This window comes from Astatotilapia calliptera, chromosome 5, assembly GCF_900246225.1.
Source record: "Astatotilapia calliptera chromosome 5, fAstCal1.2, whole genome shotgun sequence".
Lineage (NCBI taxonomy): Eukaryota > Metazoa > Chordata > Actinopteri > Cichliformes > Cichlidae > Astatotilapia > Astatotilapia calliptera.
In genome coordinates, this window is record NC_039306.1 from 26,204,886 (window position 1) to 26,221,376 (window position 16,491).

Genomic DNA, 16,491 nt, shown 5'->3' on the forward strand with positions numbered 1-16,491 from the left:
AGTGGGATTGTAATAGCACAGCTGTAGTGAGTATAATTTACAGGTGTAATGAGTACAGTGACAGCAAGTCATTTCCAGTCAGAGAAATAGGAAACATGTTTTTGGCACATATGAACCACAAAACTGTTGTTTCACTTTAAATGTAACATAATAAGAATTTGTTTCTATTTTAACTCCATGACAAATAGTGGTGCAACGGATCAAAAATCTCACGGTTAGGAGATTTTAAGTCACGGATCGGATCAATTTTCGGATCAGCAAAAAAGAAAAAAGACAAAAATTTAACATGTGATGCCTAATAAGTAACACATTTACTTATCGCACTCCGCTGTGATATAATGAGCTGTCACGGTCACGTAGCTTTCCGTTGCCCTGGAGGTCCACCCATTTGTAGTAGTTAGGGCAACAGAAGGTGCCTGGGACAGTTCAGCCATAACTTTAAACTTTTGCTGCTCATACATGCTTGGAACGATCTTGCCACTAAAGTGGACGCGCAACGGGATATCATAGCATGGCTCAAGCACGTTTATCAGTTTAAACCCCTTGTTTTGCACAACGGAATACGGCCTCCCGTCTGCAGCTAAACACCCCAATAGCTTTTGTAATAGCTTTAGCCCGGTCGGATTGGGCAGCAAAGGGCTGCTTAAATACCGCAAACTCCTCTGCTCCTCCACTTGGACCACTAGCGCTGGCCATAACTATGCTTGTCAGACCCACCACGCGCACCATACACATACTTTTTTTTTCTCTTTTTTTTCTCTCTTTTCTTCTGTGGATAGGGATCGGTTCGGATTACGGATCAACCATGATCCGTTGCACCACTAATGACAAATAAGATAATTTGTTGAAGACGATAGATGGACATGTTCATCTTACATTTACAGTACATTTTTAAAAAGAACTGCACAAATTGGAAGCTACCTAACAGTTGAATTAAAGTGGTCTCAGCACTACTCAGAGGTAACTGAAGTAATGTGTTAGCTGCGCATCAAAAAGATTTTTGTCTTTGTGACAACTGTAATGGCACCTTTTATAAAAAATAAAACAAAAACAATTCACCAGTAAAATGCTAACAGAGTGCTCTGCACAGCAAGCTGCATTTTGCTGCCAAAGATTGATTCAGTAGACTACATTGTTACATTAGAACAATCTTTTGCAGCTACACATGAATCACTATATATTCAAGGGTCTTGTGAAACCTTTGAAGAATTTTATCTCCTGCTGCTGAAAGCACAGACAAAAGGCTGTGGAATCACTTACTGAACAACTGTCTCTTAAGGCATCAAACTTCCGCTGAATATCGTCTCTGTGGTTCTGGAAGAAGAGCAAATGAAAAGAAAAAATACAAGCAAATCTGAGTATGCATAATGTGTAATCGTAAAGAATGCCATTCATACTAACAGCACTATAAAAAAAAGTTATTATTGTATTAATAATACAGGCTTATATCCATATATAGGAAATGGTGAATACCACCATTACTTTGGGTGACTGTGATTGCATACATGTGTGCTTCCTCTTGCTCGTCTTACCCTGAGGGCCGTGATCTCCTCCTCAGCCTCAGCAGTTGTCTCTTCCAGCTCAGTCTTAGCTTGCTGCAGCTGACTCTCTAATGCAAGACGTGCAGCCTGTAGGCTGCTGATTTGGGACTCACGCTCCTGGAGGGACAGGGTCAACTCTGACACCTGCCTCTTAATCTCCAGTTTCTCCTCTTCATGTTCTAGGCCCATCTACAACACAGAGAGGGTTAGTGTGAATACTGCGTTGATATTGAACAAATCGAACCTTTAACACTTTGTATTTGAATATCATTTTCAGCATAACTTTAACCTTAATCACATTGTTAGGAAAGCAGAATGCTACTAATGAAAGACTGCTGGAATGAATATGCACTTTTAGTTAATCTCAGGTTCTGCACTTCTTACTGGCAAATACAGAAATTCAGTCTGCTGAAAAATACACAAGGGTTCATTTAGCTGTTTCATAAGTGTTTGACAGATGGAACGGCCGATCACAACTGAAGTACATATTTGTGTGTGTGAGGACAGTGTGTATGTGTTTAAGCGAGGGTGCAGAGAGGCCAGCAATTAGTGCCAATCTGTGTATCATGTCTCAGTAGCGAAGACCGTGTGGAGGTAGAATATGACATCCAGTCAGCAGGCTGTCGACCAGGAGCGTCGACAGACAAGCACACTGGGGGGTGAGAGCGTTCAGAAGAAAGGGGGCATTGTGTTCCTCAAAATTAAGCCGGGACTTCTTTTTATTGAGCAGATTTGCAATGGGTTCATAAAGACATCATGAAATTGAGGGGTGCGCTTCTCAGTGACTGAAAACATTACATACATACGAGTATAACTTGAGTTTAATGCTTGCAAGCAATTATCAGTCATCCAGTTTGAGGGTAAAATGTTGACTGTCCATGCCAGAACTTCTGGTCCTGCTACATTTTCTTATGGTTTAGGATTTTATCAGTTGTTAGCTAATAAACAGCACTGCTCCAGAGATAATACAGGAAGAGAACTGCAATTTTGTAAAGAGTGCCATTACAGATCTGTTTTTAATTAGCCGTTTATCTGAAAAGCATCTGAGCTCGCTTGCTGATCAGCTGCCCTAATCCCTTTTGTGGATAGTAAGGCTACACTGTGTGTCGGCTAAAGTGAATTAGTTAATCTTGAGCTTGAACAGATTTTGTACTGTCTCTCGGCCTCCTGTTGCCTCACCTCCCGCAGCCTGCTCTCCAGCTCCAGCAGCCGGGTTCTCTTGGTTTGCTCCTGTTGACTCATCTTCTCCAGATGTTCCTCTAGTTTGGCATTTTGGGCCTCAAGCTTGCCTGCCTGAGACTCCAAATAAAACTTTTGCTGTCGAAGCTCTGAGATCATTTCTTCCTGGGCTTTCCTGACAAAAATACAAACAAATGCCAATTATATCTCCTGTTTTGAATTTATATTCGTAAAACAAAAGTTGGAGCTTAATGTGTAAACAATTTAATTGCACTAATACAAAATGAACAGTGCAGCAATTTAAAACATCGGTACCTGCCATTAGACTAATTATTATCTTAAAAATCAATATTAGACAGAAATTTAGAGTCTGTGCATCTCTAATTGTATTAAACAAGCGTGATACGATGTAAAATATAAAGAAAAGCACAATGCAATCATTTTCATTCTATTAAATGTGCAAATTAATTTCACATTATTTACATTAATTGCATTTTTTTTTCAAATTTGAAATTAATGTGAATAATGTAAACCTGATATTTCCTTGAAAACACTACAAAGCCGAGTTATCAAATGTTGAACCTGAGAAGCATATTTAATAATATAATAAGCATATTTTCCCCCCGTGCTGCAACAACGCAGTGCAGGAAAATATTCCATTCGCGCTGCAGGCAAAAGCGCAGGCAGGCCAGAGTTTTATAATTTTATGGCAGAGCTATGCTGCAGTAATGCACACAAAATGTAGTTTGCCATGTTCTTGCTGAAGTTAGCAAGGCCTTCCCTTAAAAAGATGTAATCTGGCATTGTATGTTGCTCCAAAACTTTATCTTTCCTCTTAAGTAGAATAAAGCGTGCATGGTTATTATTCTTGCCATTTTACACCCAAAAGCAGTGCTTCTTGTTTATATGCATTTACTTTTCCAAACAAATGGTAAAGTTGTAATGTGCATTCATGGATTAAAAAGCTTATTTGAAGTCCTCCTTAGCTTAGTTTCACAACTATAATGTTTATTTCAGTGTTGATGCCTGCATAGAGAAATTCCTCAGGATTATCTAAAAATATTATGTATTATAGATGACATTATATTGAGAATTGCTGATTAATTTGCTCTTTCTGTTCACTTTTTACCTTCTAAAGACTCTGGCATTGCTTGTATTGTACTTAGTTATTACCTACTGCTACTTAATATCAGTATGTTATTTGAAATATGTAACTGGTATATAATTGAAACTAAGAAAATATTTTAGCGTTTAAAGTCATCTTTGTACCATTTTGAATTAAATAGCATTCAAATGGTTAGTAAGCTGTTGAATTCTGTTTTTGTAGAGCAGACTAACTTCTTTGGTAATAGGTTTGTATATTCTATTAAGACTACATGAAAAATGCATTTCCTGTACTTAATCTTAAAGATGACACTGTATACACACAGCGGGGACAGATCAGCCATGTTGCACAAAGATGTAAGTGCAGTCAATGTGTGTGGACACACTCATCAAAGCACAGTGTGGGCAGAAGGTCTAGTTAACTCACATATTCTTCTGGGTGTAGATGCTGCTGTTAGCAGCCAGCTTGTTAGCCTCTGACAACTCGGCGATGCGCTGCTCCAGGTTCTTCATCTTTGAATCCATAGCATTAATGGTCTTTGGGAAAGAAGAAAGTGCAAAAACATGCTGTAGATCACATCCCAACACAAGGATATATTCTCCACTGACTGATAACCAGATTCGGGCTAGAATATGGGACATTCACATTTTTTTTAAAGGTAGAAAAACCTTTTACTTCAGAAAAATCCTATTAGAGACTATTAAGGTGTTGCCTGAGTCGTCTACTGTCAATGTCAGATGACTACCTCTAAAAGCTTCTTAACTGCCTCAAGTCTACCATATTAACCAGATTAGAACTTGAGCCCAGCCTTTATAGTGCAACATGAAGGATACTCTAATTTAATCTGTCTTTTTAACCTGTACATTTCAAAACAAAACAAAAAAATCACTACTATAGTACTATAACAAATTATGGTGTAAAACAAAAAATTATATTTGTCTAATCCTTAAAATAAATGCATAAGAGACAGCCTATACCCAATGAGATTAGATTGGGAATGCTTAGTATATGTAAAAGGGAATAAAATACTTTAAGCAGCCGATAAATTGCATATATTGTTTTTCTTTTAATATCACAAAAGTTAAAGTTACCTTTACTCGTTTTAAATATGGCTTTGTGTCAACCTGAGTATAAAATTTACAGCAAATGCCTGAGATGATATGAGGTTTTGTTGCCTTACTGCTTTCTGTTCACTGATGAGTTTACAGTTCTCCCTTGACTCCTCCTCCTGCTGCGCCCTTCTGGCCTCAAGGCTCTCCTTGTCAGCCAGGTCTGCTTTCATCTGGGCCTCAAGAACCTTGATGAGCGAGAACCAGTGAATAAATCCCGTTTTAATTTGACACATTGCTATTTAGATTCCAGCCTCCCATGTGAAGCAGTCATTCAATGATATGGTTGTAAATTTATAACCTGACGTGGAAATATTAATTAGTGTGGTGTCACATCTCACCGTAAGACATGTGACAGCTCTGATTTAATCCAAAGCTACACTTATTTGAAATGTCAGGACTGACTAAAACTGACTGGAGCAAACATATATGCTAATATTTCTTTAAAATATCTACAACAGTCTGAGAAACATTAAGCTGACTCACTTTGATCTTGTCTTCATAAAGCCTTTCCTTTTGAACCAGTTGCGTTTCCATCCTCTGGGCAGTTGACTGGGCATCCCTCAAGTTTTCCTCCAGTTCCTGGACAAATTACAGTTGTAAATGGATAAATCTAACATGATGGCCACAGATAAAAAAAAAACAACTACATTTTAACAAAAATAATAATTTATAGGCATATACACACAAATTCTGTATTACATACAAAGAAAAAAAAATGCTAAAACACAGATGAAGCAGATGAATTAAAAACTAGGCAAAATGCTCTACTGCACCAAAAACATTACAAAAGAAACTTGCATGGAAAAGCTGGAAATCCACAAGTCGACTGCAGTGATGCCTGCTCATGCTGACACTGGTAAAATCATGAATATGTTAAAGCCTATTTATGTACCAATACTGGATGACTAGTAGCCATTTGTGATGGCTCAGCTATCTAAGTGAAGAGTATGTAGTGTGTACATGTATGTTCTCCGATATCTGTTGAGGATAAATGGACAGAGGGCTGGTTGAGTAGGCAGTGGGGTGAAGTTAGGGGTGGAGTGATGGAGAGTATTAGCAAGTCTTATCTGTAGCTCTCACCAGGATCTTTTCAGCCATCTGCTGAATCTGTTGGGATTTGGTCTGAATGTCATCCTTCAGCTTATTTTCCCGACGCTCAACCATCTCCAGCCTTTTTACCTGATTCTCAAGTGTCTTCCTGCCCTCCTGCTTACACAACAAAAACGTAGCAAGGCTAATTACACAGAAAATTGTAGGGTAGTCCAACTGTCAAAAAGGTTATTTAACATAGGACTAGAAAGCATTAGCATTAGCAGGTCAGTCTGGTACCTCCGTCTCCCTAAGACGACGTTTTAAAGTGTCACTAGAGTCGGTTTTGCCTTTCAGGCGCTCCAGATCTCGTTCCAGCCGCTCTTTGGCCTGCCGAACATTCTGCAGCAGCTCTGTGGCTTCTGTGCTCGCTTTCACTGCCTGGGGAAAAATCAGGAGGTCAAAGGTTGTTAGTAGATCCCCAGACAAACATATTGATATGCTTGTGCAATTTCTGCCCACTAGGACAAAGAGAAAACATAACAAACCAAAAAAAAGACAAAAAACAAAAGCAATTCTGCTGAATAAATAAGGAACAACAGCAGAAATGGCTGCACAGCTTCATCCTGGATACATACACATATAATAGTGGTCTTTTTTGTTGTTGTTTTTTCCTTTTTCAGATAAATAGGAAAGATTACAAAATCCAAAGTCTTTAGTAATTTAAATGTAGGTAAAAAAAACAAGCAACACAAAACCCAATGAAAGACAGTTGTGAAAAAACCTACCTTGGACAGTTTGTCTTGGAGCTCCTGAATCTTCACCTGCTGCTCAGAGTTTGTCTTAAGGGAATAAAAAACAATTTAGAAAGTGAAAAAAAAAAAATCAAACTTTGGGGTAAATACAGTTCTGTAAGCTCTGTACACATTTTTGAAAAAGGAAGAAAACCTTTTCAAGTTTGGAGAGAAGCTCCTCCACTTCAGCTTTTCCCTGCTCTTTTGCCTAAAAACATTAACAATATGATAAGAATTGAGCATAAATTCATCCTGAAATATTTGATTCACATGAGTAAAAAACAGCTTGGATCCAGAAATTACTAATGATGGAAAGAGAATGAATAAAAACCTATTTGATATTTACTGCAATATCCTACAATAAAGTGTATGAGGCCCTTTCTCTGATTTATAGTATGCATATTATCATTCATTTATTCTGCAAGAGGGTAAGGACAGCAGCAGAGAAAGCACTTTTCACACATTTTTTCTTCTGAAGGATCCCTCCCCTGTTTTTAGGTCAGCAGGGAGATGTAATCACTACAGCAGTGCACCCTGGGTCTGCTCTGGGATCTCCTCACAGTCTGCCATGCCCAGATCACTTCCAAAGGGAGGCATTCTGGGCCCTTCCAAACCACACGACTGTACCGATTCAAATGAGACTAATAGTTTTTAATCATCAACAAAACTGTCAAATATTAAACTCTTGATATCCAAGTAAAATGCCCCCAAACTAGGAAATGCAGTTCACTTGAATCCAACTGTATTTTATGATCAAAAGCCAAAACAGAAATCATCTTCTCTGTAAAGTGACACAGTCATGTTCATAATTCATGAGTTGTGCAACTTGTAGTTTCATTCCAATCCCTCTTAACAGGTTTGTGCTTTGCTTTTTAGAGCAGATCAAAAATACAAAGCACAAAGTGTTCCTGTTATTTGGTTCAATTTAGATTTAGACATGACATGAACTATAAACATATATGGTGAAAACATATACACATTTACATACCTTCTGGATCCTTTGTTGGTATTCCACAGCTTTTCTTTTGAGCTCCTCACTTGTTTGTCTCGAGTCTCTAAGTTCAGCTTCATAGAGGTCGCTGCGACGTCGGGCAGCGGAGAGATCCTCCTCCAGCTGCCTGATGGTCACCTGCATCTCCTCCAGCTGGGCATGGTACTCCTGACGTTAATAAGCACAGAGTGGTTAACACAATTAATTAAATTAAACATAAAATTTACTGTAAAAGCAACCACATGTTATGCAAGCTAAATAATGACCAGATCCAGCTCCTCAGTTGGGTAGAACGAAAATTCTTTTGTACAGATTTAATTTTCACCTCAGTTCAATTTATAATTTTCAATTAAAATCATGAATTTATATTAAAAAGTGTAAACACTGTGTATCATCTCCCTAATTAAAGGGTCGATGAATCTGTAGATTAATGATCAAGTCGCCACTTTTGTACCTTGCAGTTATGCCATCTGCAGGAATGACCTTTGAGCGCTAAGGACAAGGGAGTCCTTAGAGGGAAAGCCCTCCCTGTGTGACAGGGACACACTGAGAGGAAAAGTAATCTCATCCCTTTTTCAAGGACTGCACTATCAGTTACAACGGTACAAACAACACCATGTCAAATAATTTCCCCAAAAAACAAAAAACAGTATGCATATGCAGTTTAAAGGCATTTTTCCCCATTTCACTAGACTGTTTTATTATAAATACCATGAAGTGTCCATGAAATAATTCTTCATCTGCCCCACATCATTATCATGATGAGGAGGAGGATTCAGAATCATTTAAATGAGAAAATTTACATACTTGCTCCTTAATTTCTTGCAGCTTGTTGCTCTGTTCGCGTATGTCGTGCAGCAGCTGCATGGCCTTGTCATCCTCTCTAGAGACTTCCACTCGTGCCTCCTCCAAGCTTCGCTTTAGGCTCTGCAAACAAATACGTGTTTCAGACTAACACAAAGTGCACTAAGATTTAGAAAATAAAATAAAATAAGTTAGTTTACAGTATTCTACCCTTCTTTTTTTTTCAACTACTTAAGCTCTAGGCTACTGTCTGACATTTCCAATTGAAAAAACAACCCACAATTTCATCAGTAAAAGCTGCAAAACTTCAAGTTGTATAACAGACACTTAAACAGGAATTTTTACAGAGTTTTTTTATTACAAGGCTAGAGGGAGTTTCAAAAAAAACTATGGCCAATAGTGCCATCAACATTTCTGCTAAATCAAAACCCAAGTTTGAAAGGAAACACTTTGTTTGTTTAACCTGTTCTAAAAGTTGCCAACTGCAACTCTACCATACTTAGTACAACAGAACTTAAACCCATATAGCATTGTCATGCTTAAGTCATTATTGTATGCCTCAGTGATTGTACTACACTTGCAGTCTTCATGAAATGGTAGATGCATTTTTATAACAGATGGAAAGCCTCCAGGGTAGAAGAGGTTAATTCAATAAAACACAAATGGACATGCTGGTAGTACAGTATGACTCACGCTGCACTCAGTAATGTAGGTGGCAAGGTCTTGCTCCAGGATACTCCGCTGAGTCTCAGAGGCCTTCAGCTCCACATCCTTCTGGTGGAGCACTGACTCCAGGTCAGTCATCTTACGCTGGAACCTGGAGATTTCCTGCTCCATCTGAACACAGCAGTGAAAACATCACTTATTTAAAATCTTCACCTGAAGGTTGATTAACATTGCTGGTTTGTGTCCCAGCTGTCTTCTGCCTGCGTCATAAGTATAAGGTACTTAAAGTGGCTATTTACTTCACTATAAATAAGGGGTCCATTAGCTGTAAATTATTTTTCTAACAAATGGCCAACCAAGAATGCTTTAAAACGAGTAAGCTGCTATGTTTTTCACACTACAAAATGAACTTGGCTCATAACAGCACCAACAGACGCTTCCTTGATCTGTGTTAGGCCAGTCAGCCAGAATAAACACAAGAAATCTGCTAATAAAATCCAGAATAATGAAGTGATGTTGCTCAAAACAAAGTTTCAAACTATGGAAGTCCAATTTCACAGTTTGTCTAAAAATAAAAAGCCTTCTTTCCAGAATATGTTAATGTTATTTATTTGCTTATCAAAGGAGCATTTTGAGTTTGCCAAAATAACAGAGACAGAAGACAAAATATACTGCGGATTTACTAAATTACGTTAAAGCTGAAAGCTTTGTTAACAAAGGTTTGTAAAAAAACAAAACAAAGAATGAGAGCCAAAACAGGCTGTAAATGCTCACCTTGTGACATTTGTCTTGAGTTTCTTGTAATTCTTTGCTTTTAAGGTGCAGTTTCTTTTCCATTGAGTTGGTCTTAGCAGGAGAGTTGAGGCCTGCAGACACTGACCTGGGGCAACAACATTTACAGAAATTCTTGAAACATTAATATTTCAACAATCAAACTGGCGCACATAATTTGAAATGTGCATTGCAATAATTTTTATTTAAACACAGAGACATATCCACTCTAACTAGGGGCAATGTTTTCTCTCTGGCGAGCGAGTTCCTGTCAACCTCTTTATAATCAACAGACCAGAGAGCACAAAATGCTTCGAAAAATCCTCCTTTTGTGCAACAAACTATGACAAAAAAAAAAAAAAAAAAAAAATTAATTAAAAATGCAACCAATGATTCGAATAATCAGTCAGACTAATGAACAAGAATGGGACTCGGCTGGCAGTCTTATATTGCCACATAAGGACACAACACATAACAGCAAGGCCTACAGTCATTGTATCTGTAATGAAGTCGGTCAAAACGCAGACACAACACCCACACTTCATAAACGAGTAACAGAAACAAGGAGCATAAAAGCTGACTCAACCTTCCCTTTGGAGTTGGCGAATGAAGAATATCTAGTAATGACAATTATTCTTTTGACAACAGAACAGCTGAGATCTCTCTCTCTCTCATATATATATATATATATATATATATATATATATATATATACATATATACATATATACATATACATATATATATATATATATATATATATATATATATATATATATATATATATATATATACATACATATATATACATACATATATATATATACACATATATACACATATATATATACATACATACACACACACACACACACACACACACACACACACACACAGTGGGGCAAAAAAGTATTTAGTCAGCCACCGATTGTGCAAGTTCCCCCACTTAAAATGATGACAGAGGTCAGTAATTTGCACCAGAGGTACACTTCAACTGTGAGAGACAGAATGTGAAGAAAAAAAAAATCCATGAATCCACATGGTAGGATTTGTAAAGAATTTATTCATAAATCAGGGTGGAAAATAAGTATTTGGTCAATAACAAAAATACAACTCAATACTTTGTAACATAACCTTTGTTGGCAATAACAGAGGTCAAACGTTTACTATAAGTCTTTACCAGGTTTGCACACACAGTAGCTGGTATTTTGGCCCATTCCTCCATGCAGATCTTCTCGAGAGCAGTGATGTTTTGGGGCTGTCGCCTAGCAACACGGATCTTCAACTCCCGCCACAGATTTTCTATGGGGTTGAGGTCTGGAGACTGGCTAGGCCACTCCAGGACTTTCAAATGCTTCTTACGGAGCCACTCCTTTGTTGCCCGGGCGGTGTGTTTTGGATCATTGTCATGTTGGAAGACCCAGCCTCGTTTCATCTTCAAAGTTCTCACTGATGGAAGGAGGTTTTGGCTCAAAATCTCACGATACATGGCCCCATTCATTCTGTCCTTAACACGGATCAGTCGTCCTGTCCCCTTGGCAGAAAAACAGCCCCATAGCATGATGTTTCCACCCCCATGCTTCACAGTAGGTATGGTGTTCTTGGGATGCAACTCAGTATTCTTCTTCCTCCAAACACGACGAGTTGAGTTGATACCAAAAAGTTCTACTTTGGTTTCATCTGACCACATGACATTCTCCCAATCCTCTGCTGTATCATCCATGTGCTCTCTGGCAAACTTCAGACGGGCCTGGACATGCACTGGCTTCAGCAGCGGAACACATCTGGCACTGCGGGATTTGATTCCCTGCCGTTGTAGTGTGTTACTGATGGTGACCTTTGTTACTTTGGTCCCAGCTCTCTGCAGGTCATTCACCAGGTCCCCCCGTGTGGTTCTGGGATCTTTGCTCACCGTTCTCATGATCATTTTGACCCCACGGGATGAGATCTTGCGTGGAGCCCCAGATCGAGGGAGATTATCAGTGGTCTTGTACGTCTTCCATTTTCTGATGATTGCTCCCACAGTTGATTTTTTCACACCAAGCTGCTTGCCTATTGTAGATTCACTCTTCCCAGTCTGGTGCAGGTCTACAATACTTTTCCTGGTGTCCTTCGAAAGCTCTTTGGTCTTGGCCATGGCGGAGTTTGGAGTCTGACTGTTTGAGGCTGTGGACAGGTGTCTTTTATACAGATGATGAGTTCAAACAGGTGCCATTCATACAGGTAACGAGTGGGGGACAGAAAAGCTTCTTACAGAAGACGTTACAGGTCTGTGAGAGCCAGAGATTTTCCTTGTTTGAGGTGACCAAATACTTATTTTCCACCCTGATTTACGCATAAATTCTTTACAAATCCTACCATGTGGATTCATGGATTTTTTTTTTTCACATTCTGTCTCTCACAGTTGGAGTGTACCTCTGGTGCAAATTACTGACCTCTGTCATCATTTTAAGTGGGGGAACTTGCACAATCGGTGGCTGACTAAATACTTTTTTGCCCCACTGTGTGTGTGTGTGTGTGTGTGTGTGTGTGTGTGTGTGTGTGTGTGTGTGTGTGTGTGTGTGTGTGTGTATATATTTTTTTTTCTCTTCTTCTTTCTGCTGCAGTATGATTAGGACAAAACAGACTGCATGAAGAAAATGGACCTGCAGACCCGGGAATGTTTGCCGTTAGCCTGACAAAATAATTTGACAGGAGAATTTGGGATATGCTGTTGCGTGGGGCTGGTCTCCAGAAGACTCAGTGTGAGTACAATACACTCTTTTTTTGTTGTTATTTGTATAAGGTAATGTTCCATTTTGTTTCCATTCTCTGCAGCAATCGAGAGCACTAAGTGAATTTTTCCCATTTTGCTGACCAGAGACAAGGCAACTATGAATAGAGGTCCTCTAAATAAATGAATGAATCTGTATGAATGAGTTCACAAACACTGCAGAAGGATCTTTAATAAAGTTGGCTCAGACTGAGTCACAGTGTTAAAAATAATCAGAAAAGCAAGCACTGCTCCCTTTGCCTCTCTGCACCGAGAAGCATCCCCCTGAAACACACACACACACACACACACACACACACCATATATACAATATACAGAAAAGTGTGTACACACACACACACACACACACACACACACACACACACACACACACACGGCTCGTACTGCTGAAACAAAAACAGCAACACCCTAGGCAGTTCTTTTTCACAGGCCTCTAGATTAAACAGAAGCATTTCAGCCAGATGCCAATTAAAAATTGATGTTAGACATCAAAATTCAAGTGGGAGATGGGGGGTGGGTGGGTTTTTGTACAGATAATGTGGCCATTTAAGAAATTAGCTGGAGATTTTTGCTTGAGTTTCAGGAAGCATAGGTAATACCTTAATAACGCTAAACATAATGTGGCCATGAAGAATTTAAGTATTTAAAAGAGAGAAAATGTTAGACCACTCTTTCCACTGAGGAATGGGAGAGCTGTCATGTTTTTGAACTGTGGAGGAAAAAGAAATGAGTAACCAGTGCAAACTGCATTATTGAAGAGACTCAGAAAGACAATGACACAAAGAAAGTTAAAAGGCTTAGCAGCACTCATCAGGTACGCAAAAGGATGGATAACAGTCATGTACACTGAAGGATAGAGCTGGGCGATAGAACGATAACGATATGTATCGCGATATAACTTTTACTCGATAGAGAAATTAAGCTATCGCGATAGACCTCGCCGCTCTTGTCCTCTTAAAAAAAAAAAAAAGGTCAGCCAATCCAAATTAAGCAGCGCAGAGCCGAACCAATCACAGCCGCAGCGTCACGTCGCGTGACTTGTTACGTACAGCACAAGTGCCAAGCCGCACGTGTGTTTGTTTGGGAAACAGCCAGCGGGTAATGGAGCCAGCGCGTAATGGAGGAAATGAGTGTGCCGACTAGAAAAATCAACCGAGCGTGACCGAAGAGAAAACAGATGATGGTTCCAATGCCGGAGAGATTGTCGAACGGAAGAGCCAAAGAAGTTCCGTAGTGTGAAGGTATTTCGGCTATTTCAAGTCTGACAAAAACAGAGTAGCGTGCACTGTAAATGTGCCGAAAGCAAGTCTGGAAATACAATAAACTGGTGCATGCGTCACACTGTGCGCCACGTTATTGTTTCGGTGAAATGAATTTCTACAATACTGTTACTGTTAATTCTACTCTCTGCAGTGTTTAAATGCTTACATATACACAGTTACTGTCCCTCCACACATACGACTCTGTTCTGCTTCTATGCCCCAGCTTTGTTTACTTTTTCCCACCGAGGCTTCTAGACTTCTGATTGGCCAACATTTCTGCACGGTTAGGAATCTAGCGCCACCTGCTGCTTTGGCATGTTCATAGCAGCGTTTTCCTTCATTTCTGCCTTTATGTGTGGACGGGATTATTTTTTAAAACGAAAACGGAAAATCTCCGTTTTCAAAAATACCCGTGTACGTGTGGACGTAGCCTCAGTCTCTGACTGGAAGCGCTAATTCGTCATTCGGCTTTTGTCAGACTAAAGTAACTGTTAAAACTGTTTGAAAAGCTCAGCTATACAACAAGGAGAGATTGAGAATTTCCTTTTAGTTCTCAGTTTATTTGATATTGACAAAGGTTAGTCAGTTTTGTCTGTTCTTCTGTAAAACAAACTAAGATTTATTTTTAGAATTAATATTTTGTTTCTAAGTGGAATTGACAATTTAGTCTGTTTCGTTTGTTCTATTTTGAAACTTAAACGCTTTAGCGGCTGCCTTTTGTGTAGTTTGCAATATTTGCCTTTATTTATCTGAAAAAGTCTCATGTTCCTTAAGTACATCTACCCTGTTGAACTTATTATGGGAAATAAATATTTAAATAAAAACAAGCTGCTGATTATTTCACATTTTACTTGTGAGCAACGGCACATTTAAATCTTACAAATATAGTTATTTGGCTTATATCGTGATAGATATCGTTATCGCCTGAAATGAAAAAAACATATCGTGATATGAAAAAATCTCATATCGCCCAGCTCTACTGAAGGAAGAAACAAACACACGTAATACTAACAAGCAGTGTGATGAAAACAAGGCAACCTCTGGGGAAATCTTTTGTAGGACATGCAAAATTCCCAATAACAATTTATTTTTTCAATTTGTGCTTAAAATAAAATAACACACACTAGTGTGTGTGTGTGTGTAATATATATATATATATATATATATATATATATATATATATATATATATATATATATATATATATATATATATATATATATACACACATAATTTTTTTTCTCTGTTTTTAATATAAGTGCTAGAAGACTCTTCTTCTCCTACCATTGCCAACATTCTTTTGGTCATTCATGTGGTACATGTCCTGTGGCAGTTTGTTAAAAAAAAAAAAAAAAAGGGTCCCCCATGAAAAGCTTTGACCCTGATGGCACCACTGTAAATGGCGAGAATTCAGTACAAACACAAATTTCTTTTCCAAAAGCCCATGAATGTCCTCAATGGATTTCCTACATACTGTGTGTGTGTGTGTGTGTGTGTGTGTGTGTGTGTGTGTGTGTGTGTGTGTGTGTTGCCAAGGTACCTTGTAAGACAAAAATCATAGCCTATATTACAGGATTACATTTGACGCCAACGAAGGAACAATGGGCACCCATATACCTTTACCCAGTATCGGTAGATATTTGGCACGACGTTGGATGCCTGACCAGACAGACTGACCTAATAACACCGTTTTATGTCCAGCTCCAAACAGGCAAAAACAGATATTTATAAACTGTAAATACTGCGCATGTTGTATTAACCATCTCAGAATTTCCTTAATCCAGCCAAAAATCCTAACAATGTCATTTTTTATGGGTGTTTAGTATGATTTTCCGACACTATACCACAGACAGCTTCTTATAAATTTGAGGCAAGTTTTTAAGAGGATTTTGCTGTTAAGTTTTTACTAATGAGGAGTGAGACAGACAAGTTCAAAAAGGAGAAGAAAAAACAAACAATAGCAGGAACCCCCAAAACAGATGATTAGCATTTCATTATGCCTGGCTCTAGGTTCATTTCTCTTTCCTATTTGGCATTGTAATGAATAATGTGTACACGGATATGCATGCTCCCACACACGCAACACAATTCTGACACATTTTATGAACACTGAGCTCCTCTTAATCAAATGCAGCATAGAAAATGACTGGCTTCTGTTAAAAACCTTGAACAGATGACTGATGGTGTAACAGCAAGGCGACTTAGACATTAGAAGAGGGAGAAATAACAGGAGGAGATGAGACGGGTAAAGATGGGGGGTGGGGACAGGGGAAAAAAAAAAAACAACAAAAACCCCCCCCCACACACACACACACACACACACACAAAAAAAACCCCAAAAAAAAGCATCACGGTTGTAACCATAGAAATAATTCTCTCCCCCAATATGAGCTCTCATCCTTTTTCCCAGTCTAATCTGCTAATGCTTTTTCTCCATTTCTGTTGCCGCTGCTGTCATGATCTG

At 38.7% G+C, this 16,491-nt stretch overlaps 1 protein-coding gene across 8 annotated transcripts in view; it reads right to left on the reverse strand.

The window, feature by feature from the left end:
- Positions 1-16,491, reverse strand: part of cita (citron rho-interacting serine/threonine kinase a) — a 41,437-nt gene that overhangs the window by 15,564 nt on the left and 9,382 nt on the right. For 5 of the 8 annotated variants that reach the window (XM_026168498.1, XM_026168496.1, XM_026168497.1 and 2 more), the window contains exons 11-24: positions 9,996-10,101; positions 9,249-9,392; positions 8,559-8,678; positions 7,749-7,919; positions 6,915-6,968; positions 6,755-6,808; positions 6,267-6,407; positions 6,018-6,146; positions 5,421-5,516; positions 5,006-5,122; positions 4,252-4,361; positions 2,721-2,895; positions 1,533-1,730; positions 1,261-1,314 (exon numbers count right to left, since the gene is read on the reverse strand). In XM_026168498.1, the coding sequence (XP_026024283.1) occupies positions 1,261-1,314; positions 1,533-1,730; positions 2,721-2,895; positions 4,252-4,361; positions 5,006-5,122; positions 5,421-5,516; positions 6,018-6,146; positions 6,267-6,407; positions 6,755-6,808; positions 6,915-6,968; positions 7,749-7,919; positions 8,559-8,678; positions 9,249-9,392; positions 9,996-10,101 (1,669 nt within the window). The remainder of the gene's footprint in view (positions 1-1,260; positions 1,315-1,532; positions 1,731-2,720; positions 2,896-4,251; positions 4,362-5,005; positions 5,123-5,420; positions 5,517-6,017; positions 6,147-6,266; positions 6,408-6,754; positions 6,809-6,914; positions 6,969-7,748; positions 7,920-8,558; positions 8,679-9,248; positions 9,393-9,995; positions 10,102-16,491) is intronic. The other 3 variants (XM_026168499.1, XM_026168501.1, XM_026168495.1) reach the window with 1 other exon arrangement.